Source organism: Stegostoma tigrinum, chromosome 2, assembly GCF_030684315.1.
Source record: "Stegostoma tigrinum isolate sSteTig4 chromosome 2, sSteTig4.hap1, whole genome shotgun sequence".
NCBI classification, from domain to species: domain Eukaryota; kingdom Metazoa; phylum Chordata; class Chondrichthyes; order Orectolobiformes; family Stegostomatidae; genus Stegostoma; species Stegostoma tigrinum.
The window spans coordinates 91,084,183-91,110,091 of NC_081355.1; the positions used below are offsets into that span (position 1 = coordinate 91,084,183).

A 25,909-nucleotide genomic window follows, 5' to 3' on the forward strand; every position below is an offset into this window, starting at 1 on the left:
TATGGGTTTGCCCTAAAAAAGCTTTAGCAGATCATATCTTTATTTACTACTGATCACATTTTTTTCTTCACGTGTGCTTCTTATCCTTTTCAAGATGAGACAATACTTATTAAAGAATCATTATGCTCCCTTACCTGTCTGTTGGAGATGCACTGTGTTGAACTGGTGGGAGTGGGTCACTAAGATACCTAATTGCGTGCAAAGGCATTGCTGATGATGAAACTCCTGGATCAGTTAGATGTCTAGCCGCATGCAAAGGTGTTACTGATGACTTTCCTGGATCACTTGGGTATCTAATTGCGTGCAATGGCATTACTGATGAAGATACTTCTGGATCAGTCCGGGGTCTGCTGACATGCAAAGGCAATACTGATGAAGGTTTTCCTGGATCAGCTAAAGGCCTAATTGCATGCACAGTTGTTACTGAAGATTTTCCTGGATCATTCAGGTGCCTCATGGCATGGACAGTTGTTACTGATGATTTTCCTGGATTAGTCAGAGGCCTGGTTGCATGTATAAAGGTCACTGATGAAGATTTTGATGAATCATTTGGAGCTCGAGCCACATGCAAAGGAGTTACTGGTGAGGGTTTTCCTGGAGATGGTGGAAATTCATAACACTGCAATAGGCTATCTGCTAATTCAACCTGAAAATAACAGACAAGAACTATGAGAAAGCATAATGTAACCAACCAGTACTTTAAAAAAATACAGTATAGTGGAATCACTATTAATCATTTTAGCGAAGATGATACCTCTGCTGGAAAATGGACATATTGGTCATTAACTTGCACAATCACAAGAACTAGTCTTATTTACTCCATTAGAACTCTCCATAAAGTTTTGTTAATCTTCAGTGTGGAAGTTCCAGTATTCCAAATATCTCCTTGTAGTTAATAGTTTCCCATCTTAGCATCATCCTAGCAGAATATTTTGCAAACTACAATCAATGGACTGCTTGAATGCGGTAAAGATGCAACTTCACTCCTGGAAATAACAATCAGTGGTGTTAGCCAAGAAAATGTTTTCCGGATTTTCATTGCCAATGTCCAGACTGTTACTGTAACTCCCTTGCAATTGATACCATCACCAAATAAAGAATTAAAATAAAGAAACAATGAAATGTGGATGTTGGAAATCAGAAACAAAATCAGAAATTGCCAGAAAAACTCAGCGCATCTGGTAGAGTCTGTAGAGAAAATGCAGAATTAACGTTTTCCAAAATATTAACACTGCTTCTTCTCCACAGATGCTGCCAGACCTGCTGACTTTATACAGCAACTTGTGATTTTGTACCAAATAAAGCATTATTTGCCGCATTTGTTAACAAAGGAAACTATGACGGCTCCTGCACAACCTGGAGAGTCTTGCAGGAATACCACTTTGGATCATAACAATCCAGTTATTGGACATATATTACACATAACCTTAAGAGTTGACATCTTTCAGTTTGAGCCGTGGCAGTACAACTAAAACCCATTTGATTTGCTTGGATGTTTTGCCTCAAGGGCTGACAATAGAGATAGCGGCAATGTCTTTTGCAAGGTGAAAAAACTGGTGCTCATTTTCGGACAATGCTAAAATTCTGTCCGACACAACATTATTAGGAAAAAGTTTAGAATTAAGCTGTGCTAAAAACTTTGTTAATAATGGAAACAGAAAAAGCTGATGCAAGAGACAAAGCACCTGCTGAATGAAACACCAAATAGTTAATGTTCTTGATTATGATACCACCGGATCATGGATTAATCTTTACGAATTGTTGTGCAACCAAATGCCAGACTATGCATTCATACCAAAGGTCTGCTGACAGTTTGAATAACAGGCATAACATGATGTCAATGTGCATTTCTGATTTGACACCAATGTTGCCATTTCGAAGCTCTACTCTACAGCCTACTGCTCTTAACCTCATCAAGCTGAACATAATATTAAGCAATGTGAAGCATTTTGAACCATACAAAGCTACTTCCAAGTTTATTTCTTCTTGCAATTGCTACAATTCTGCTTGCCTTTAATACTTTCAATGGTAGTTTAATGTTTTTCTTCAGTTTAGTAACGCAGAGAGACTGATCTGGAATACCTGATTATTTTAAGGACTTCTATACTTATGAGTAACATGGATGATTTGGTAGGTTTTTCGCCTCTTGGCATTCAGCTCAACTGACAGAATAGGAGATGCCATATAGAGCAGAACAATCTGTTAGGGGAGGGGGGAAGAAGACAGAAATATGCTCAGCAGGAGGTCAAGTCTACAGTGGATGTTTAGGGAGCAATTTTCTGACATGAACTTCAGAGATGACCAATATTTTAGGCACATGTGCTTTAACAAAGAGGATGTCACTGAAATCTGCCACCTGCTGATACTACAACATCATAGCAGGAAAGGACTGCATTGCGTGAAACTGTCAAGGTGATTAAGGCTCTGAATTTCATCACATTTGGCTGTTTTCAGTCTACTATTGTAGATATAAGCAAAACTTTGGATCAAAAACAACTTCATCTTCTATTGGCTTACCAGAGAGAAGATGGCTACATTTCAAAACCCTCTTGCCCTACAGCTTCCCTTTCACAACTCTCCTACTTGCACTTCCCTCTCTTTACTTTCCCTCTCGCTTCTTATTTTCTGCCTTTGCTAATGTGTCCGCTGCCCTCTCCCAACCCATTCACTCGCCACTTCTGTCTCGTGATCCTCCAGCTACGACTTGCCCCCCCTCCCATTCACTCCTTCCTGGTAAAATGGCAAGTGAGAAGCAGAGAAGGTACCAGAATGGGGAGCAGTGAATGGGAATGAGGAAGAGGGAAGCAGGGTAGGAGGATCAGGAGAGGGAATGGATGATTGGGATGGGGGGAGAAGTTTCTTTTAACAAGCCTGATTGTGCTGAATAAAAAGAGAATCAAGCAGCATCTTTCAGGGAACATGCCTAATTTCAGACTGCCAGAATGATCTTAGTTTAGAACGCTCTGAAACAGAGTAATCCGACATGACTGTAACTTTGGACTTTGATGAACCGTACTTGAACTTCAAACGTTGACTTTGTTCCTTTCTCCATACATGCTGCCAAACCTGCTGAGTATCTCCAGCAGTTTGTGTTTTTGTCAGATGACTGGCATCTGCAAAAATTTGATTTTCTCCCTGTTAGCTGATATTGTTAATGATCTTCCCTCTTGAGCTCCTGTCCCTGCTTCTCTCATATCTGTCTACATGGTGTCAAAGGATAATCTGATCCCTCACCTTGAGAGAGAACATTTAGGGTCATAGAGTCATTAACAAAGTATTTAGTGGGGAAAAAAGTTGAGATTCAGTGAGCACATGCACCAGTATTATGGAAAGTCGGAGTTCGATGTTCAAAACAGAGTTAAGAGCAGAACTTCAAGTCCACACCCCCCCGACCCTGATAATCATCACTAATTTGGTGAAAGGTTATGTTAAAAAGATGTATCAACATTGAGAGGCTAAATGGCCACTTCTGTTCTTAACTTGTATGTGTGAAAAAAAGTCCATCTTGCTTACCAAGAATCTATCTGCCTTAAAAATACTCAAAAACTCTGCTTCCACCACCTTCTGAGGAAGAGAATTCTGAAGAGACGTACCCTCACGAAAACAAAATGAACACATTGAAACAAAAGGTTCTGAGGTGGTTGATAGGGTCAATCATGTTACCTCCTATCCTTTTAAAGATCAGAGGAAAGCAGCCTGACCTATCCAAACTATCCTCAATGGGAATTAGCCTAATGTATTCACATCTTGCGTAAGTAAGAGTCTAATACTGTATGTAATACCATATGTACCATACTATTATACAGCATATATAATAGTGTACTCCAGATATACTCTCACCAGTGCCCCATACAACTGAAACATAACCTCCTTATGCTGCATGGGCTCCATTTTAACAATTAGGCAGGGAGTAGTGTCCTGCTAAATCACGTCACAAAGGCTGAACACGGAACTTTAAAATGAAAGAGTGCAGGACTCAGACAATGGGAGATCTGAAAATTTAAAGAGTGAAGTCAAGGCATTAGAAAGGGTGGCGATGGCCTAGTGGTATTATTGCTGGATTGTTAATCCAAGTCCCCAGATAATGTTCTGGTACACAGGTTCGAATCCCACCACGACAAAGGGTAGAATTTGAATTCATTAAAAATATCTGGAATTAAGAATCTAATGATGACTGTGTGTCGATTGTCGGAAAACCCATCTAGTTCACTAACTTCCTTCTCTTAGGGAAGGAAACTGCCATCCTTACCTGGTCTGGTCTACATGTGACTCCAGACCCACAGCAATGTGGCTGACTCTGATCTGCCCCCTGGCAATTAAGGATGGGCAATAAATGCTGCTTAGTCAACGATGTCCTCAACCCATTAACGAATGATAAAAAAAAACATAAAACAGTAGTGGTTTGATTAGATTAGATTATATTTCCTACAGTGTGGAAACAGGCCCTTCAGCCCAACGAGTCCACACCGCCCCTTGGAGCATCCCACCCAGGCCCATCCTCTTATAACACACACTCCCCTAAACACTACAGGCAATTTAGCATGGCCGATCCACCCAGCCTGCACATCTTTGGACTGTGGGAGGAAACCGGAGCACCACGTAGACACGGGGAGAATGTGCAAACTCCACACAGACAGTTACCTGAGGCTGGAATCAAACTCGGGTCCCTGGCACTGTGAGGCTGCAGTGCTAACCACTGAGCCACTGTGCCCCACCGGGCAAAGACAAACAGAGTGGGACTGGAAGTGGCATTGAGTTTAATGGTAACAGAGCGTCAGATAACAAAGTGCATACAAGAATAATTCTAATATTAAAATTAAAAGCTCTTTATCTGAATATATGAAGTATACATATCGAAGCAGATGAACTAGTGGCATAAATAGTTTATATTTAATTGCTACTACACACGCAGTGGACTGAGCTTTTGAAAAAGTTGAGGGGAAATTTGACAGTGGTACTTAAGATCATGAGTGGATGCCATATGTAGGTTGAGAAAAACTATTCCCATTGATAGAATTATCAAGAACCAGAGGTTACCAATTTAAGGTGAATGGGAAAAGATATTCACACAGTTAGTGGTGCAATCTGGAATGCACTGTCTGACAGTATGATGGAGGTAGATTAAACGATAGCTTTTGAAGTGGAATTAGAAGGAAAAGGAGAGGAAGCAGAACCAGGATTAGGTGAATTGCTCCTGCAGATAGCCGGTGTGGACATGACTAGCTCATGGCTATCTTTTGTATTGGAACTACTCTATGATTTTATGATGCTTCTGTCCTTTCAAACTACCTGGATTTTGAGCTGCCGATAGCCTTTAACACAGTTAACCACACCATCTTCATCCAGTATCTCCCTACTGTCATCCAGCTGGGTATGAATAAATGATTTATTTACTGTCACATTCATTTTGCAGTGAATAAAGCAGTAAAATACAGTGAAAAGCTTCTACAGCCACCAAAATTTGGTGCCATTTTTAATATTTTAAGAATAAAATGGATAAAGATATAGCTGAAAGAGAGTCCTGAGAGCTGGCTGACTAAGGACACCTACACCACCCCCCTCAACTCCTCCTCCACCACCTCGCCACTACTGGCACCGGACCCATCAACATGGGATTTGCAACTCCTTAGGCACCATATCTTCAGCACTGGGCACACCTCAGCATTGTCGATGCCGGGCTGCACTCTGATCTCACACTATCCCCACAATCAGGAGTCCCTGGCTCTGCTGCCGTCTAGCCAACTCCAGGAGTGCCTGCTGTAGGCCTACTGCAACCAGGAGTCATAGGCCCCACTGCCAGACCAGGCTGCCGCCGCTATCTCATCAAGAGTTTTCACTCTGGCCTTGCTCCAAGATGTGTCCTTAATGGCTCTACCATCTTGAAAAACCTGCTGCTGCCACCGCCTCCTAACACTGGGGGAGCTTTGCTGCCACTACCACCATGCTATTGGCAAAAGCTGTTTTATCCCACACGTTGCCCCTCTCACCAGTACTCTTACTTCTATCTAACGTTTTGTTTCTTTTAAGTCCATTTGACCTCAGGACTGCAGTTCATTTTCATTCCTAGTGTGCAACGATATGAGAAATTAGCTAATAACAAAACAAAACCCAAATGCTAAGATAATAAAATGTGAGGCTGGATGAACACAGCAGGCCAAGCAGCATCTCAGGAGCACAAAAGCTGACGTTTCGGGCCTAGACCCTTCATCAAATGCTGCTTGGCCTGCTGTGTTCATCCAGCCTCACATTTTATTATCTTGGAATTCTCCAGCATCTGCAGTTCCCATTATCTCTAAAACCCAAATGCTGCTGGCTCTGTGCTGACAGAAATTATTGTTGCCTTACAGAAGTATACCTACAGATTGCATGAAATATGTTGCTTGGAAATGTCAGCGCATTGAACTCTTCTGCGATTTACAAAGTAGCACCTGAATACACTTGCTAGCAGAAGCTTTGACTAAAGACAACAAAACATGTAATAAACATATACTGGCATAATATTCAGCACAGTATTTGGGGAGTTCTTGTACTAAGTATGCAAAACCTTTTGATTGCATGATACTTACTGGAAATTGTGGCAAAGGTGAAAAAGGATGGGCTGGTACTGTCTTTATCTGCAAAATAATAGAAAACTCAAAGATGTCGAAAGAAACAACATTTACACTTCAGTTAAAGACTCTAGGGCACTGGCATGATGAATTTAAAACAACAGTATTGCAGGACATAAATTTCATACAAATTTCATTTCTGATGCATGCTTACAATTGGGCTGGTGAGAAATCATGAGTTAGTTGAGATTTTTAATGTAAATATTCTAAAATTTATTATTTTTATTCTGTTATAATCCAATGTTGCTTTCTTTTAGATAGGGGTAAATAGCTTTGCTCATTGTGATAAGTACCATTAGTGCTCATCTTGGTTTGGTAGATGCTGCACTGAAAATTCTTCCCTTTGGACCAGTATTTAACAGACCTGCTAAGCCATGCCTTATATTGCCAGAATTCATCATAGAATCATATATTCAGAAGGAGAACATTCAGCTAAACGTGCCCCGAGTATTTTGCTGAACTAACTCTTCAATTAATCCCACTCTCTCACTTGATCTCTATTGTCCTACAAAATGTTCCTTTTCACGTATTTAGCCAAGTCGCTCCTGAAAGTTAATATTGAACATATTTCTGTCACTTCAAACATTCTGTTCAAGATCTTGACTACAAAACAGGAACCCAAAGCCACTATTAAAGTAGATGCTGAACAGAATTTTATGGAGCCTGAATGATATGGCAGAATGATGTGAGAATTCCAGTTAAACCTATCTCAATGTCAGGAATATCTAGTCGTATCTTTTAAGCAAATTCCAGGCATCATAGTGAGATTCTCACTAGGCAGCAGTAAGTTGCCTAAAAAGAGGGGCTGTTGCTTGTTAATGTGTACATCTCGTCTCATTAACATGCATTTTCCCATTCTACCACATGCTGTGAGTTAACCAGATGGCATGAATTCTCAAAACGGAAGTTACAGCAGGTATGTGGTGATTTCAGTTCTCTGCTGGTTGCAAAGAGCTTTAATGTTACCTACCACACATCATCTCAGGGCATGACCCATGGACACTAGCCACATGCACCCAGCCTTGTCCACGGACATCCCCATCTGATGACTGCCAAGCCCTCTTAGATTTTCATGGCACTTCTCTGATCCACTTGCAGGATGCTCTGGAAGTACAAACTACATTGCAGTACATACCAGCAATTAGCATTGAAAGGCTGTTGTAAGAAGTGAGCACATGGCACACAGCTCGCAGATTGGATCAGGCTGCATCTCAGGGTTACTCACTTGATGTCTTAGCACTTGTTCACTTAGTGCCTACCAGCATGCTCAGAGCATCCATGTCTTGCATGCCAATTAACACAGTCATACAACCAGGCAGCTCGTCTTGCTGGTCAGCAGTCCACGGTTAAAGGAGACATACATCTTGCTGTATAGCTGTGTGCTACACAATCTTACATCTGCACCGTGTGCCAGCAAACACACAGTATGTGCACAGATAGTAGGAACTGCCAATGCTGGAGAATCTGAGATAACACGGTGTGAAGCTGGATGAACACAGCAGGCCAAGCAGCATCAGAGAAGCAGGAAAGCTTGACATTTCAGGTTGGGACCCTTCTTCTGCAGCAAGTTAGGAGATGATAATAGTAAAGTGGGGGCAACTGTATTTATAAGGGGAGGATATAGTGAAGCATGAATGGGAATGGGTTAATATGGAAGGGGGATTTATCCACAGCTACGAGCACTATGTTTTCAAGGAGGTGTAGATGTATGAACATACCTCATATGGTAATCTCAAATGCCCGGAACTATGGAGAACGGTGGGCATGTGTAGACTCATATAGATGGATTGGGTGTAGACCTGAGGAGGTACAAATCTGATGGGATGAATGATCTGAAGGGCTATCAGGAAAGGAACCTGGATCTTTTGAGACTTACCAACGCTTAATGCCAAGCCGATGGTCAGACAGCACTGTTTGCAAATCAGACGTACAGAGTGGGGAAGAAAATAACTGCAAGTACGTCCAGAGTGGCTGAGTACGTGTCTTTACTTGAGGGAGGAAATTGAAAGATTCATTGATGTATGCTCGTTAAGGGAAAACATCACACATGGACTCATTCACTGTACAGCACACAGACCTGCAGGCTCCTTAAGTCCTTGTGATTCTAATGCATCAGCTCTCTATGCAGTATACACTTCCCTGCTTCAGACATCTCTGACCACCTCATTCACACCAACAAGGTGTAAGAGTGTACTCGCATGATATTGTCCTACACATGCCTTGTTCATCTTGCTTCCACATGCTGCAGCAACCTCTCAGGATTGACATCCAAGGGTCAGAGGAGGGTAGCCAGGGTCAAGTTGGATGGCCTGACCACCTCTGGAGTTCCTGAGAGGAGATTCTGTTGGGTGTGCATGTGGTTTCTCCTCTGCTAGGTGGCTCCTGGCACTGCTCTGACTCCTCTTGAAGAAGGGGCACCCAGAGTGCTCACCAGTTTCTTGAGCCCTTCATCACCATGATTTCAATCCTGAGGATCAATGGCTAGGGTGATGGAGAACAGGTTTATGCACATATCCAGCAGACCCAGAGGCACCTGGCTCTCCACGGTAACTGCCAACATTCACATGCTTTGGGCAATTACTCCTGCAGGCTCTGGGCTATGAGGGCCATTGCCTCTCACGTACCTGTCTGCCATTCCCATTCCTCCCTGTGCATTTGAACAAAGTCCCTGACTCCGACACCTCTCCTGCTTGGAGCTGAGCAGGTGCCTGGTTTCCAGCTGTCCTTAAGAGTGTCTGCAATGTGGGGCATTTGTCCCCTCTGTCAGTGTGGAGCAGTCCCAGTGAGTTGCTCTCCAGATTGTGCTTTCTACGTGTGAGTTTTGCGGAGGTAGTCATGCGATGTTTCTTCTGAGGCCTTGGCACGCTATTTCGCAGAGATTGGGGTAGTGACTTCTGGAGATTATTTCTCCACTGGGGCCTTGGACATCCTGCTGGTGGCTGCAAAACACACGAGACAGAAGGAATTTTGGCCAATGGTCAGAAGTATTCGGCAACAAATGAGACTGACAGGATTATTATAAGAGCTGTGGTTGAATGAAGAGTGGTACTTACTCAGCTGTGGGGGATATCAATATCTCTACAGCAGTGGTTCTGGTCTCCTGCGAGGAACAGGATTCTCTCATGCGGGTGAGGAGGTTGATATCAGGCACCTTTTCAACAATGCAGGCCCTATCAGCCTTGTTGTGGACTGTCTTCTCCTGGAATGAGAGAAAGAGAGGGATTGAGCAAGATGAAAGTGAGTGGCTCAGCTATTTGTGTTGGTTGAAATGGAGTGCTGTCCTGAGTGAGCAGACAATGCAGAGCACATGCAGACTTAGTAACATTGGAGGTTCAGGGAAATGAGACTGAGCAAAGAAAGATATAGAAGACAATAGTGAGAGTGGTACAGCATGAGCCACGGTGGCAGATAGGTACAGTAGCTAAGAGACAGAGGGTTTGAGGTACCAGAGAAGAGAGTGTGGCCTTACCCTGACAGAGAAGAGGAGTCCATTGACCTTGTTGCAGCACTGCTGGCCGTTCCTCCAGTCCATGGAAATTACACTGCCCATCTCAGTCAAGACTGCCAGGGTCTGTGTAGTGGCCTCCTCTGCTGGTCCTTCTGAACACGGCGCCTCTCTTCTGCATCACCCCAGGAGAATTGCAGCACTGTTTTACCCTTCTCAAACATCTTCTGACTGAACATCCATCACCAAGCAGAGCAACTTCACAACTGCCGTGCTCATCTGAATGCACATTGGCCTTTTAAATAAGGCACAGGTCCCAGATATGCTGCTCTTTCAGGGGATATCAATTGAGTGAAGACTTCTTTTGGTACCTGTGCGCGGTAAGATGGGTCTGGAATCAGGTGAGGGGGAGCCATAAAGGTAGGGTAAGTAGTTAATGAGGCAAGTTTGAGAAGATACAGAGAGTCACTGCGGTGTGAAACCCTCTAGGAAGCTTGACAAAACTGACAAAGAAATGTAAGATGCAGCCCAAAGTTCCTGTATCATATTGAATCAATCTTCAGATAACTTTTCCATGGGGAGAGGTTGAGAAAGACAGTCCTTCATGTTAATCTCAGCTGGTGTGGGAATTGGCATACTTTGTGTCACAAACCAGCCGTACAGCTAACTAAGTTAACCAATACCCCCCTGCCAAAATTTTCCATTATGTGTTGTGCAAAGCAATGCTGGCTAGCTAGGTTTCTGGATCTCGGTCAGTGCTGAATTCAATCTCAGATTCAACCAGAAGAGATATGCTACAGTTATACGCTGCATCAGTGAGGATTTTAGGAAAGGTACTCGGAACGAAATTATGTAGCTTTCATTTTCTGAGTACCATGATCATGTTACAAATCTGCTTTGTTTCTTTTCTTGTAAAATGTTGTCGAGCACACAGCACTGTAGAAAGGGATTCAATGAATAGTGGGAAACACCAGGAGAATGTTTAAAAAAAGGGCATAACTCAGAGTAAGGCAAAACCATATTTCCATCAAGGGCAAACAGTATTTGCATCCAGCAGCTGCTTTCAGGATGTTAGCTGACAACATATTCTATTAACTATAATAGTGAAAAAACTGAATATTTTAAGATGTTAGAGTCTGAATACAAACCAGAGGGGTGGCCTCAGTGAAGTCCATCAGTAGATCTCCTGGAGAAGCCAACTCTGTGTGATCTTCTTCCAAACTATTCTATAAAAAGACAGGTAAATATGAATTCACATAAGGAAAGTTTTTAGCCAATAGTAATCCAGTTTACATTTTACTTAAGTACAATGTAAATTCTTCACGAGCAGCAAAAATTCACAATAAGTTCTCAAACTGAAGTAATGCTCAGCATTCCGCTCAATAAGCAGGAGTGCAGACAAGCAAGTAATTCTGTCAGAAAAGTTGCAATTCATTAATATGGAACTGCAATTAGAATGCCTATAATGTATAAAACTGAAGTACAAGACACTAGATGCAACGCAACATTGAAAGAAGCAGTGTAGTAAATTGCTTGCTGCAGGTTTTGAACACTGCAAGGTGATGCTGGAGAGCCTAATGAAAATAGATGAGGTTTAGAAGAGGACAAAGATTGGTACTAAGAGAAATACTGCACATCATGGCTGCAATGTTTCCTATCAACCTCACGTTTACTTTAAGGCCCTGCATTAAGAATAACTCACTTCAGTGATTAAGGGGCTACACTCTGAAAGCTTGTGATTTCAGATCAATCTACTGGTATAATCTGGTGTCATGTGATTTCTTAACTTGTCACATCATGCATGCAAAATGTCATACCTATGCTCATCAGTGTTTTCAGGAAGGTTATAGACCTCTTATCTGATGCATACACGTGTGAAAAGGTCACCAGATAATGTTTAGTGTACGTAAGAAAGAAAAAGGAACAGGACTAGGTGTCTTTCACTTACGGCATCATCTACCATTCAGTAAGCTCATGGCTGATCTACCTCAATTTTTCCTTGCTGCAGTATTCCCTGTTCCCATCATTTCCTTGTTTCCCCAAATTTATTGATCTTAGTCTTGATTATATTCAAAGACTGAGCATTCTGGGGTGGAGAAATTCAAAGATTTAAAACCTTTTGAATGAAAGAATTTCACATCTCAGTTCTAGAGTCCCTAATTATCCCCAGGACAATGGCCACATGAAATGTATCAGTCTGAAAAACTTTGTTGAACTCCAAAGTAAATTACATATTCCATTTTTGAATGGGAACCGGAAGATTTAAGGAAGAATAAGGAATTCATATGAACACCTCGGCAGAGAACTTAAATATTTTCTCATAAGACGTGGGAACATCGATACAGATCTAAGTCAGGATGATGAATGGACTGGAGAGGAACCTGCAGCTGGTTATGTTCCCAACCAGCCTTGGTGAATTTCTGCTGTCATCTTGTAGATTGTACATAGTTATGACATTGAGCATTAGTGGTGGAGGGAGTAAACATTTGTGGGAGCGGTACCAATCAAGCTTGCCACTTTGTACTTGTTAATGTCAAGCTGCTTGAGTGCTTTTGGAGCTGCACTTATCCAGGAACATGGAGAATATTCCAACATATTCCTGACTGGTTCCTTGTCGATAGTGGACGTGCTTTGGAGAGACAGGATGGGAGTTACTCACTGTAGGATTCCTAGTTTTTTGACTCTATGTTTCTAAATAGCTAGTCCATTTGAGTTTCTGGTTAATGGTGACCCCCACTATCAATATTCTGGGGGATTCAATTATGGTAACATCATTGTCACCTAACACTGGTCACATCCTGTCAATTTGAGTACCAATTTGAATACCCATTTCCTCTACTTTTTACTGCCTGCCACACAACTAATTTACCAGTAACATCAGTAATTTTCCCTCAATTCTGTTGGCTTCTACCTTTGTTAACAGTCTCTTATGAGGCACTTTATCAATTGCGGCTGGAAATTCACATAAACAACAGTTCCCTGTCCACATCCTTAGTCACCTTTTCAAAAAATTCAATGATCTCATGTCAGGTATCGATTGCTGACTCCATCCAAACAAGTGAAAATTTTCCGTGTTCAGTTACCTCATCCTTGATTATACACTCCCAACAAATCTCCCCACCACAGATGTCAGGCTAACTGGTCTTTAAATCCCTGGTTTTCCTCTTGCCTTTAAAAAGTGGACTGACATGTGTAATTTTCCATTCCAGAGGGGGAACTCTGAAGGGTTATATTTAACCAAATGTGGCATCAAGGAGTTCCAGCAAAACTAGAGAGAATGGGAACTGGGGAGAGTGGGGGATGTCCATTGGTTGGAGTCACACCTGGTACAGAGGAAGATGGTTGTGGTGGCTGGAGATCAGGTACACAAATCTCCAAGGACATCTCTGCAGGAGATTCTCAGGGTAGTGTCCATAGCTGCTGTATCAATAACTTTCTCTACATCATAAGGTCAGCACCATTCATGACTTCATAGATACTGAAGCAATCACTGTCCAAAGGGAACGCAACCTGGACAGTATCCAGGCTTGGACTAAAAAGTGGCAAGTAACATTCGTGCCACACAAATGCCAGGCAATGACCTCAATTAGTTGGGGCCTCAATTAGTCACATTGTTTGTTAACAGCTTGGATAATGGCAGAGATAGTCATGTATCTAAATTTTCTGATGGCGCACAGTTAGATGCCATTATAGACAAGTGTAGATGATAGCATAAAATTACAAAGGGATATTAATTAGCTAAGTGAGACTATGCCAGATAGAGTTCAGTGTAAGCAAATGTAACATGATCCATTTTGGACTGAAAAAGGAAAATTCAGGATACTTTCTAGGTGGTATGAAGTTAAATATAGTGGATATCCAAAGAGACTTAAGGTTCACGAGAATAGATCTTTGAAATGTCATGAACAGGTGCAGAAAAAAGTATCAAGAAAGCTAACGGAACGCTGGTTTTTTTATATCCTGAGGACTGGAGTACAAAAATGAAGATGTTACGCTGCAGTTGTACAAAATCCTCATTAACCCGCACATGGAGGACTGAGCGCAGATCTGGGCACCACATGTCAGGAAGGATATATTGGCCTTGGAGAGAGAAAAACAGTTTTACAAGAATGATACCTGAACGTCAGGATTAAGGTGACCTGTTAGAAGGTTAAGGGGTGATCTGAGTGAAGTCTTCAAGATATTAAAAGGAAAAGAGAGGGTAGATAAAGATAATTTATTTCCACTGGCAAGGGATTCTAAAATTAGAGGCATAGTCTGAGAATTAGGGTCAGACCATTCAGGAAAGATGTTAGGATATATTTCTATACACAAAGGGTGGTAGATATTTGGAACTCTCTTCCTCAAAGAACAGTTGGTGCTGAAGCAGTTAATTTTAAATCTGAAGTAGACAATTTCTTAAGTGAGGATTTTCAGAGTCAAAGGTAGGTATATGGAGTTAAGCCACATACCAGCCATGATCTCAATGAATGGTGGAACAGGCTTCAGGGACCGAATGGCTTATCCTGTTCCTATATTCAAGCAACTACTGTTTGTCAGCACTGCAGATGACTATTTCCATCACGCTTATAATGAGTGAGAATAGTCTGATTGGATAGGAATTAGCCAGGTTGGATTTGTCCTGTTTTTGTTATAGAAGACATACCTGAGCAATTGTCCATTTTATCAGGTAGACGGCAGTGTTGTAGCTGCAATGGAATAGCTTGGCCATGTACATGATAAGTTCTGAAGCACAAGTCCTGAGTGCTATTGACGTAATGTTGTCAGGCCGCACGGCTTTTGCAATATCCAGTGCCTTCAGCTGTTTCCGAATATAATGTGGAGTGAATTGAATTGGCTGAAGACTGGCATCTGACATGCTAAGAATCAACAGTCCCTCCATTACCTTGATGTTGCACAAGTGGTGATTCGCATTTTTACACCAATGATGGCATTGATTTCCGGCTTTGGAAATTGTTGCCATGGGCTGCACAGTCAGTAAAAGTGACAGGGAACACTGCTAGGAACCTCAATAGGTAGCATTCAAACAATAACAATACTTCACAATAACTGACTAGTCTTTTGGAGCGTCTTTAATTGGCAAATGATGTTAGATTAATGACTTTATACTCTTATTCTTTTTAAATGATTGAGACAAGGTTGCACTTAAAATATGACAGAGGATATCTCTACATTGCAGTTAACACAACAGTAATACTTTAACATGTACTTAACAAGTCAGTTTTACTGGTTTTGCAGCAGATAAATCTGATTGAATAACTTTCTTAAAATAAAGTCTATACCTTAATGCACGTGGGATATTGTAACTGAACATCGGAATTGGACTGTTTGCTGACTGGGGGAGGACTGTTTCGAGTGGCTGCTGCTAATGCAGGAGGCAGGTCATCCTCATCACTGTGATTACTGTCAGAGAGTAAAGGAAATTACCATAAACACATGCATCTCCCACCAAACAAAAATATCACAATTTCCAGAAATTAATTCAATAAGAATGAACCTTTTTTGCACAAGAGTTCAGATCCTGTACATTTAGTCTTCAGACAACTACTTTCACAAGAAGATGTATGTGGAAAACAATTTCATTTGAGTTCTAAGTATTACATAATCACGGTGAACAACAAATACCACAAACAGTAACAAATGATTTAATTCTCCCCAAAGAAACTAAACAATATGTCAGAATTACCTTTTGGTGTATTGATTTATGGGCTGTCAGTACACCTCAAACTTGATCAGTGATGAAAGATATTGATACTTTCTACAACTCTTCCATTCCAAAGAACAACTGGTGGGAGTACACTATTTGGAAAATCAGCCTCTTACAATGTTTATTAAAACATTTTGAAAGGAATGTGTAACACTCAGGCTTCATTCATGTTTCTTCACCATGCGGATGTTTCTGATAAATAATAAGCAGAAGAGGAGCAAGAAGGTCGTTGTGGTTCTCAGTCGAGTTGCACACCTAGCTCAAGAAAACCATCAACGACTTACTTTATGTATCTGTTTGCAGCTAATTGTTTACAACTGGCCACATGTACTCTCAAAACTGGCTGCAGGTGCCTAAGACCAGGAAGTGCATATTAAAGAATCGTGACGGAGATCAAGTATTATGGGAAGAAAGCAGGAGAATGGGGTCAAGAAACGTTTCAGCCATGATTGATGGTGGCGAGGAGCAGCAAAAACTGTTATGAAAAACTGTTTGCAGAACACGAAACAGTAGTGGTACTGTATGGCATAGTAAAAAAAATTAAAAATAAATGGTGTATGGTGCTCGAGTAATCATGAGCAACTTCAAACTACATACAAACTAAGTCAACCTAATGAGCACCAATGCTATGAAGGAAGAATTTATGCACTATGTTGAGGAGCCAACTAGCCACAGACTATTTTAGATTTAAGATCATGCAGTAAAAAAGGGCTACTTCATAATGTTGTTGTAATAAAAAACTTGAGGCAACAGTTACTATAGCATAATAAAGGCTGCCAGTCATACACAGTCCATTCCTGTAACTGAGAAGCAGATGCAATACTTACCATTGATTACTTTCGTTGGAGAACAAAGTTATGTGAAGCCAAAAATCAGCTTATATTTTAAAAGCTCAGGGATGTTAGGAGTGAGCATTTTTCTCTGTTTATGAATCCCCAAAATTGCAATCATTTGATCTGATTTCCAGCTCAATATCATTTTGCACAGTAATTATAGCAAACCCTGGTGGAATTTGGTCGCCAACCCACTGGTATCTACCAGAAGGAATGGATTTGAGACAAACATGATGATTTATTCCATCATATCTAATTTCTGAGACTGCCTCTGCCAAATTCCCTAGGTGTGCACAAAGGTTTTTTTACATGGAACCATTTTTCCTTGTCTTGATTTCTTTACTAGTTTTTTCTACAGATTTGGCAAGTGTTGAACCATTTCATTTTTCGATTTGGAGGATCACAGATCTCGTCGGAATTAGAATGCATTCACAAGTGCTAAGTCTTGCAGTTCACTGTTCAGCTCATTCAGTTGTCACAGAATCCCTACAATGTGGAAGCAGGCCACTCGATCCGCTGAGTCCGCACTGAGTCTGCAGAGGAGCTTCCCACTCCTGCTCTATCCCTGCAACCCTACAATTCCCATTGGCTAATCCAGCCATACACATCCACGGACATTATGGGACAATTTAGCATGGCCAGCCCTCTTAACCTGTGCATCTTTGGACTGTGGGAGGAAACCGGAGCACCCGGGGAAAACCCATGCAGACACGGGGAGAATGTACAAGCTCCACACAGACAGTCGCCAGAGGGTGGAATCAAATGTGTGTCCATGGTGCTGTGAGGCAGCAGTGCTAACCACTGAGTGACCGTGCTGGTCCGAATATCTACAGTTGTGACACAATATTTGTAAGGAATCCAAAGTCAAGAAAACATGCACTGACAGTTAAGCGCTCACTCATTCCTTGATTTAAGAACCGTGACAATTTTAGACAAATGTCTAAAAGTCTTTGCAGGATATTCCCTCAACTTAACCACCTCATATCAGCACGTGGTATTAGTGAGACCACAGTAGGGACCAGTAAGTTTGTTGAATAAGGATTTAAACAAGTGGAGCTGAGGGGCTCTTGTCTGAATCAAGTTTACAATGTTAACAACTTCATTGCACGAGAAAAGTCCACAATTTTACTGACAGTGAATTGTACAAAAAAGTGGGGAAATCAGATTTAATTTCTGCAAAATGCAACGAAGCCCACATTTGCACAAAGTATTGCTGGTGTACCATCAATTATTGTAGAAACCAGTTTCCTGATCGGAAGCTTTATGTCAAGCACATACCTTTTTTGAATTTTTTGGAATATCTTTACCTTTTATTCTCTCTAATAAAAGGGTGAGAAGAGCCTATTTAGCTAGATTTTTTAAAAATCACGCGCACCAAAACAGGTACTTGAGCTATGTCAGTCATGTTGATGGATTCACTGAACTACAAAGAGATGCATCAAGAGTCCTTCAGGTCCTGCTGTGGTTGCTGAAAGATTCCACTTTTCCTACTCCTATGGAAGCCCCAAGTGACTTGCTCAGGATCACTGTTATTATTTCCTTGTTCTCAAAGTTTTGTAATAAAGAGTCTGCAGTAACACTTATTTCTACTTTAATTACTTCACCATCTGTCGGTGATTTCTTGTATTTTGCCAGAAGATGACACATGATGATGCTTCAGAGCTGGACTTATTTTTGTTGCTGGCTTAGAAAAAAAATGACTGAGCTTTCAATATAGCTTTCAGCTCATCAATTTTCTATATCTGGAATACGCCATTCAAAGGAAAACAATCTTGGATTCCCAAGAGGAGCGCGAACAGTTCATCCACTTCACCGACACCTTCCACCCCAACCTTAAATTCACCTGGACCATCTCCAACACATCCCTCACCTTCCTGGACGTCTCTGTCTCCATCTCAGGCAACCACCTAGACACCTATGTCCATTTCAAGCCCACCGATTCCCACAGCTACCTGGAATACACCTCCTCACACCCACCTTCCTGCAAAAATTCCATCCCCTATTCCCAATACCTTCGCCTCCGCCGCATCTGAGGCATTCCACTCCCGTACACCCCAGATGTCCTTGTTCTTCAAGGACCACAACTTCCCCCCCTGCAGTGGTCGCAAACGCGCTCAACCGTGTCTCCCACATATCCTGCAACTCATCCCTCACACCCCGCTAAAAGTGAATCCCCCTAGTCTTCACATACCACCCCACCAACCTCTGGATAAACCGCATCATCCTCCGACACTTCCGTCATCTACAGTCCGACCCCACCACTAAAGACATTTTTCCAAACTCACCCTTGTCTGCCTTCTGGAGAGACCACTCTCTCTGTGACTTCCTTGTCCGCTCCACACTCCCCTCCAACACCACCACACGTGGCACTTACCCCTGCAACCGCAGGAAGTGTTACATTTGCCCCCACACCTCCTCCCTCACCTCCATCCCAGGCCCCAAGATGACTTTTCACGTCAAGCAGATGTTCAACTGCACATCCGCCAATGTGGTATACTGCATCTGCTGTACCCGGTGTGGTTTCCTCTACATTGGGGAAACTAAGCGAAGGCTTGGGGACTGCTTTGCGGAACACCTCCGCTCGGTTCACAATAAACAACTGCATCTCCCAGTGGCGAACCACTTAAACTCCCCCTCCCATTCCATAGATGACATGTCCATCCTGGGCCTCCTGCAGTGCCATAATGACGCCACCCGTAGGTTGCAGGAACAGCAACTCATATTCCGCTTGGGAACCCTGCAGCCCAATGGTATCAATGTGGATTTCACCAGCTTCAAAATCTCCCCTCCTCCCACTGCATCCCAAAACCAGCCCAGCTCATCCGTGCCTCATTAACCTGTTCTTCCTCTCACCTATCCCCTCTTCCCACCTCACGCCGCACCTCCATTTCCTACCTACTAACCTCATCCCATCCCCTTGACCTGTCTGTCCTCCCTGGACTGACCTATCCCCTCCCCACCTCCCCAACCATACTTTCCTCTCCACCTGTCTTCTCCTCTATCCGTCTTCAGTCCACCTCCCCCTCTCTCCCTATTTATTTCAGAATCCTCTCCCCATCCCCCTTTTCTGATGAAGGGTCTAGGCCAGAAACGTCAGCTTTTGTGCTCCTAAGGTGTTGCTTGGCCTGCTGTGTTCATCCAGCTCCACACTTTGTTATCCTGGAAATTATTGCTTTCTCGTTCATTTATTGAATGGTATTTGATAATGCTCTGAAACATTAAATCTATCCAGTTGCTGCCCGATCTGTGGAGTATTTTCAGCATTTTCTGTTTTTATTTCAGATTTTCAGCACTGCATTATTTTGCTTTTATAATCCCATATTATTCTCTAATAGTCTGCTTAGATTTTTGCAGCTGTGCTTTGTGAATTTTTCTTTCCTGAAATAATCTGAGTGTGCTGTTTGTGCCCATTAGTATGACACGAAGGACCAGACTTGCTGCCCCTAAACACAGCTGAATAGTTAAGGCTTTTAATCATATGATAGAAAATAGAAAATAGAAAATAGAACAGTACAGCACAGAACAGGCCCTTCAGCCCACGATGTTGTGCTGACCATTGATCCTCATGTATGCACCCTCAAATTTCTGTGACCATATGCATGTCCAGCAGTCTCTTAAATGACCCCAATGACCTTGCTTCCACAACGGCTGCTGGCAACGCATTCCATGCTCTCACAACTCTGTGTAAAGAACCCGCCTCTGACATCCCCTCTATACTTTCCTCCAACCAGTTTAAAACTATGACCCCTCGTGTTAGCCATTTCTGCCATGGGAAATAGTCTCTGGCTATCAACTCTATCTATGCCTCTCATTATCTTGTACACCTCAATTAAGTCCCCTCTCCTCCTCCTTTTCTCCAATGAAAAAAAGTCCGAGCTCAGTCAACCTCTCTTCATAAGATAAGCTCTCCAGTCCAGGCAGCATCCTGGTAAACCTCCTTTGAACCGTCTCCAAAGCATCCACATCTTTCCTATAATAGGGCGATCAGAACTGGATGCAGTATTCCAAGTGCGGTCTAACCAAAGTTTTATAGAGCTGCAACAAGATCTCACGACTCTTAACCTCAATCCCCCTGTTAATGAAAGCCAAAACACCATATGCCTTCTTAACAACCCTGTCCACTTGGGTGGCCATTTTAAGGGATCTATGCATCCTGCTGTTTTGATAGGTGTTCAACATCATGAATGGCTTAGACAGAATTGTGTTACAGAAGGAGGCTGACAGTCAAATCAAATCAGCCTCCCTTTCCTCGTATTCACAACACAGTAAAATTAGAATATTCCATGACCCACAAAATTGCCCCAATGATTCAAAACCAGAATTTTTGAATACCTCACAGTTCATAACCTAAAATAATTTTAAAAAATATTAATTACACAGTAGCTTTAGCAGAGCAAAGTTAAACAAGGTAAAACAGTAATCTAAACCCAATCTTCTTTGATTCTAGACCTCCACTTGCACAAAAGCAGATAGACACAGTTAAAGGATAAATTAAAAGAAAAAAAAAAGATGAAAAGTGACTGGCAAATTCATTTAACCTGTTTCCACCCTGTAGCATCACAGGTGCATAGGATTGCAGCTTGCTTGGTTTCTGAAGACACCGATCAATGCAAACAGTTTCCTGTAAGCTCCAAGGGAAAGTCGCTTAATTCTTATGACTGAAATTCTATTCTCTGAAGTCTCAATAAATTGGTAATTGGACAACAATAATACTGTAGTCATACATCCTTCCTGTAGCTTTGGCAGCCATAATCATAGTGACAAAAACACAGTTCAAAATCTGTGCAAACCTTAGTTTCTCTTTTGGATTTTCTTAACATTATTTCTCTTAGGCTGACTGCTACCATAACTCCATGAGGCCCCATCTACATCCAAACATTTACCATCTGTTTGAGAGTAATGCATCTTTGGGACCAAAATATCTCTACAGCACTTTGAAGAAGAATCCAACTGCAATTAATTTCCAGGCCTGGTCTGAAACAAATATTTTTGTTTGAACAAATTTTCAAATGGTTGTTCCCTTTCTAAAAAAAAATGCTGCTGCTGACAGATCAAAGATAGCCTTCAGCTCCAAACCAAAAATAATGAAGGTCTCAAGAAGAGAGAGAAACTATTCCCTTTGGTGGAAGGATCCGGAATTGGAGATCGCAGCTTGTAGGCAATTGGCAAAATAGTTGAAGGCAACGTGAAGAAAAGTCTTTTTGGGCAGTGAGTAGTTAGGGTCAGAAATACACTGCCTATGTTGGAAGGATAAAGTTGCCAGAAGACTGTACAGTTGCTCTCTTGTTATAGAGAGAATGACTGGTGGTAGTTTAAATGATATTTCCTATGTAATCAAAAGGAGGAGAGGTTAGTTATGTTGCATGAAAATGAATTATGAAGCTCATAGTTACACTGCCAAATTATCAAAATATGCTTTTGGTATTCAGATCAACAGATTTATTCACCATATATGCTGCTGTTACCAAAGTATAGCTGTAGAAGGCTGTTTTTTATTCCCACATTTCTTTGCAATGTGGTATTGCCAGTACTTCCATGATCTCCGAGCCAAGACTGGGAATTTGATACCATGACTCATGAGTGTGAAATTAAAGCTGGTTACTTAAATTGTACCCTTCAATATAATTAACTCGTCCTTCTGTTAGCATTATGTGCAGTACTTTGTTGCATTACCTTCACACTGGTTAATGCATACAGTGTAACCTTCTGTCATAACAACCAGCGTTGGCGATTGGAAAGATTCAAATATTGAACATGCAATCTGACAAATCTGTATGTACAAATCTTCAGTATATTTTTGAGACATTACGGTAAACAAGCTATATTTAACTAAATTAACAGAACTTTAGGTAAGTGATTACAAAGGACTCACAAGCTGTATTGTCTTGTAAGCTTCCTTAGGCGTGGAGCTTTTGGCCGTTGTTTCTCCTGAACTCCAGATACTGAGGTACCATCTTGGGATGGCTCTAAAGACCTAGTATTGTGAAAAAGCAGAGTCAGATTTGTAATGTTTACATTGAGAAAAATGGTTGAAAATAGACATGCCCCATTTAGAAGGCATATACAACTTGTTTCATCAGAACACAATCCAGCAATGTAAAGAAATCAACTATTACTTACATCGAAGTGGCATCCTCAATATAATGAAACATCACAAATCACCTTGCAGGAGCATCATGAAATAATGTATGAAACTGAACCATGTAAAGTCAGTTTTCCCAGATTCTGGGACAGTGAAGTCTTTAATCTATGCTGCTGCTATGCAGCAGGGTGGTGAGAGAGTTCTGACCTGTGTACAACATGCTATCATTTTCCAGAAAGTTTCAATTTCCAAAGAGCTGATTTGCACTGCCTGGGAAAACTATGCAAAAAGTTACACTGAGCTGTGTTCAAGACGCAGGCTGGATACTCAATATTTATCCTGGTACTTAACCCTAGAATTGTTACATTGCTTACTCTCTGGTGTAATTCATGATTGATAATGCAACCCAAACCAGCACCCTCAGACACAATCCAAAGCTCAAAGTACTCCCCCACATGCCTGATGTATCCCCATATTGGCCACTCAATCTCATGATTTGACTCCACCTAACCTGATTACCCATCCCCAGGATCCAACTACTCAGTCTCTGAACCCTCCTCACCCCAGCTGCTCCCCAGCCCAACCACCCAGCCGTTGTTTGGGACAATGGCTCATCCCAGATCTGCCCGCCCACTTCTTTCCTACCATCCACTTGTTCATTAACCCTACCGAAAAGGATGAGACCTTCAGATGCTTAGTTAAAAGCAACAGCGAATGTTGTAAAAAAGGGCATGTGTCCAATGTGTTAAATAAAAACCGAAAGAACTGCGGATGCTGTAAATCAGAAACAAAAACAGAAGTTGCTGGAAAAGCTCAGTAGGTCTCAGAACTTCCAGGGAAGGGTCACCGGACCCGAAATGCCAACTCTGATTTTTTTTCTTCACAGACCTGCTGAGCTTTTCCAGCAAATTCCGTTTTTGTGTCCAATGTGCTGCTTCTTCACCAGTGTTTCCTATGAATCGTTGGGTGAAAGGCATAAAAAGGTAACATCACAATGATCTCTATTATCTGGAGCAATGTGCATACCAGAAGCTTGGTCAAAGAGATAGGTTTTAAGGAGCATCTTAAGGAAGGAAAGCAAAATGGGAGTCATGCAGGTAGGGAATTCCAGAACATGGGAGCTAATCAACTGAAAGCAGGGCCCCAGTGGTGATGCAGTTGCAACTGGGAATGCCCAAAAGGCCAGAATTAGCACTGTGCAGATATGTTAGAGAATAGTGGTATGGAGGCGATAGTATGTCAATTTTAAATCCCACCTTCTGGATGAAAGGAACCAAATGTATTTCATTTTTTATACCAAAGTCACACAGCATAAGTGAATGAAGAAAGGAATTAAGCCACAGATGTTTGACAAGCAGCTGATATGTAAATATTTATTGCGTTTACTTTTCTCTACTATTAACTATGAAAAACAAAATGATGTGTGGTGGATTATCAAAATTGCTCAATTCTTGTTATCAACCTCTTTCTTATGATTTGATCAGTTTGGCTTTTCTTTATAGCATCATAATGATCTAACCTGTTACAAATGACATCCTCTGTGATTGTGGCTATAGTATATTATCCCTCCTGATGCTCTCCACAGCACTACAGATTGTAAATCACACCCCTCTCCCTTCAATGCCTCACTTCCACTCAGTTCAATCAGACTTTCCTTTTGAACACCATGGCTTGATGAATATGCTGAAGCTATGGAAATATAGCATTGACATTTGTGCATCCCTAGCATTGCCTCATCATTTTACCACCCCAACATGAGATACGGAGACACCCGGGGGCCATCCTTATTCCCATCTAATGGTTGACATACATACTGACAGCGTAACTGTCCATATGTAAAGTATTAACCTGAAAAACAAGGCTAATCTTCAATGCCCTGACCCCTTGCAATTAATCAATCACTTCCTATGGGCCACTGTCTCACAATGAACCAAACAGTTTGCAATCAAGATGCAATATTAGAATGTGTGCTGAGGTTCAGTCCCTGCATTCTATCAACCATAAAGACCTCTTATTTGTCCAGAATGTCTTGTCTCTGCCCTTTACAGATGTTTTTAACACTGTAATTCTCTACTGCTCCAAAATTCCCTTTGCTCTCTTCCACATCTAACTCCAACTTGGTCAAACTTCTGCTTACCTTGCTGTGTAACAAGTCATCCTTTCCCACCAACCCATCCTTACTGACGTAGACTTTCTGCTTCTTAAAATCCTTTTCAGATGACTCGTATGAACATTTCCTCTCTGCACTATTCTCCAGGCTGGTAGTTTTCTCTCCATTCTATATTTCTCTCCCTCACCCTCCATCTTCCCATGAAAAATCCATTCTTTTAACTCCAGCTTTTTACATATTTCTCTTTCTTTTTCCTTGACAATTGCTGTCACCGATTGGATTGTACTTTTGTGAACTGCACCCTACTTCTTCTCCAATTCTCATACATTTTCAAAACCTATATCTTCAATTTCCAAGATAACAAAGTGTGGAGCTGGATGAACACAGCAGGCCAAGCAGCATCTCAGGAGCACAAAAGCTGATGTTTCGGGCCTAGGCCCTTCATCAGAAAAAGGGGGATGGGGAGAGGGAACTGGAATAAATAGGGAGAGAGGGGGAGGTGGACCGAAGATGGAGAGAAAAGAAGATAGGTGGAGAGGAGAGTATAGGTGGGGAGGTGGGGAGGAGATAGGTCAGTCCAGGGAAGACGGACAGGTCAAGGAGGTGGGATGAGGTTAGTAGGTAGGAGATGGAGGTGCGGCTTGAGGTGGGAAGAAGGGATGGGTGAGAGGAAGAACAGGTTAGGGATGCAGAGACAGGTTGGACTGGTTTTGGGATGCAGTGGGGGAGGGGTTGAACTGGGCTGGTTTTGGGATGCGGTGGGGGAAGGGGAGATTTTGAAGCTGGTGAAGTCCACATTGATCATTGGGCTGCAGGGTTCCCAAGCGGAATATGAGTTGCTGTTCCTGCAACCTTCGGGGGGGGGGGGGGGGGCATCATTGTGGCACTGCAGGAGGCCCATGATGGACATGTCATCTGAGGAATGGAAGGGGGTGTTAAAATGGTTTGCGACTGGGAGGTGCAGTTGTTTATTGTGAACCGAGTGGAGGCATTCTGCAAAGCGGTCCCCAAGCCTCCGCTTGGTTTCTCCAACGTAGAGGAAGCCACACTGGGTACAATGGATACAGTATACCACATTGGCAGATGTGCAGGTGAACATCTGCTTAATATGGAAAGTCACCTTG

The 25,909-nt window shown here is 42.1% G+C and overlaps 1 protein-coding gene across 1 annotated transcript in view; it reads right to left on the bottom strand.

Moving 5' to 3' along the window:
• The window catches only part of LOC125448293 (band 4.1-like protein 4B), a 289,715-nt gene that overhangs the window by 16,570 nt on the left and 247,236 nt on the right, over positions 1-25,909 (bottom strand). Inside the window, exons 20-24 of the mRNA XM_059655475.1 lie at positions 22,466-22,567; positions 15,336-15,456; positions 11,202-11,279; positions 6,567-6,614; positions 135-646 (exon numbers count right to left, since the gene is read on the bottom strand). Coding sequence (XP_059511458.1) covers positions 135-646; positions 6,567-6,614; positions 11,202-11,279; positions 15,336-15,456; positions 22,466-22,567 — 861 coding nt within the window. The remainder of the gene's footprint in view (positions 1-134; positions 647-6,566; positions 6,615-11,201; positions 11,280-15,335; positions 15,457-22,465; positions 22,568-25,909) is intronic.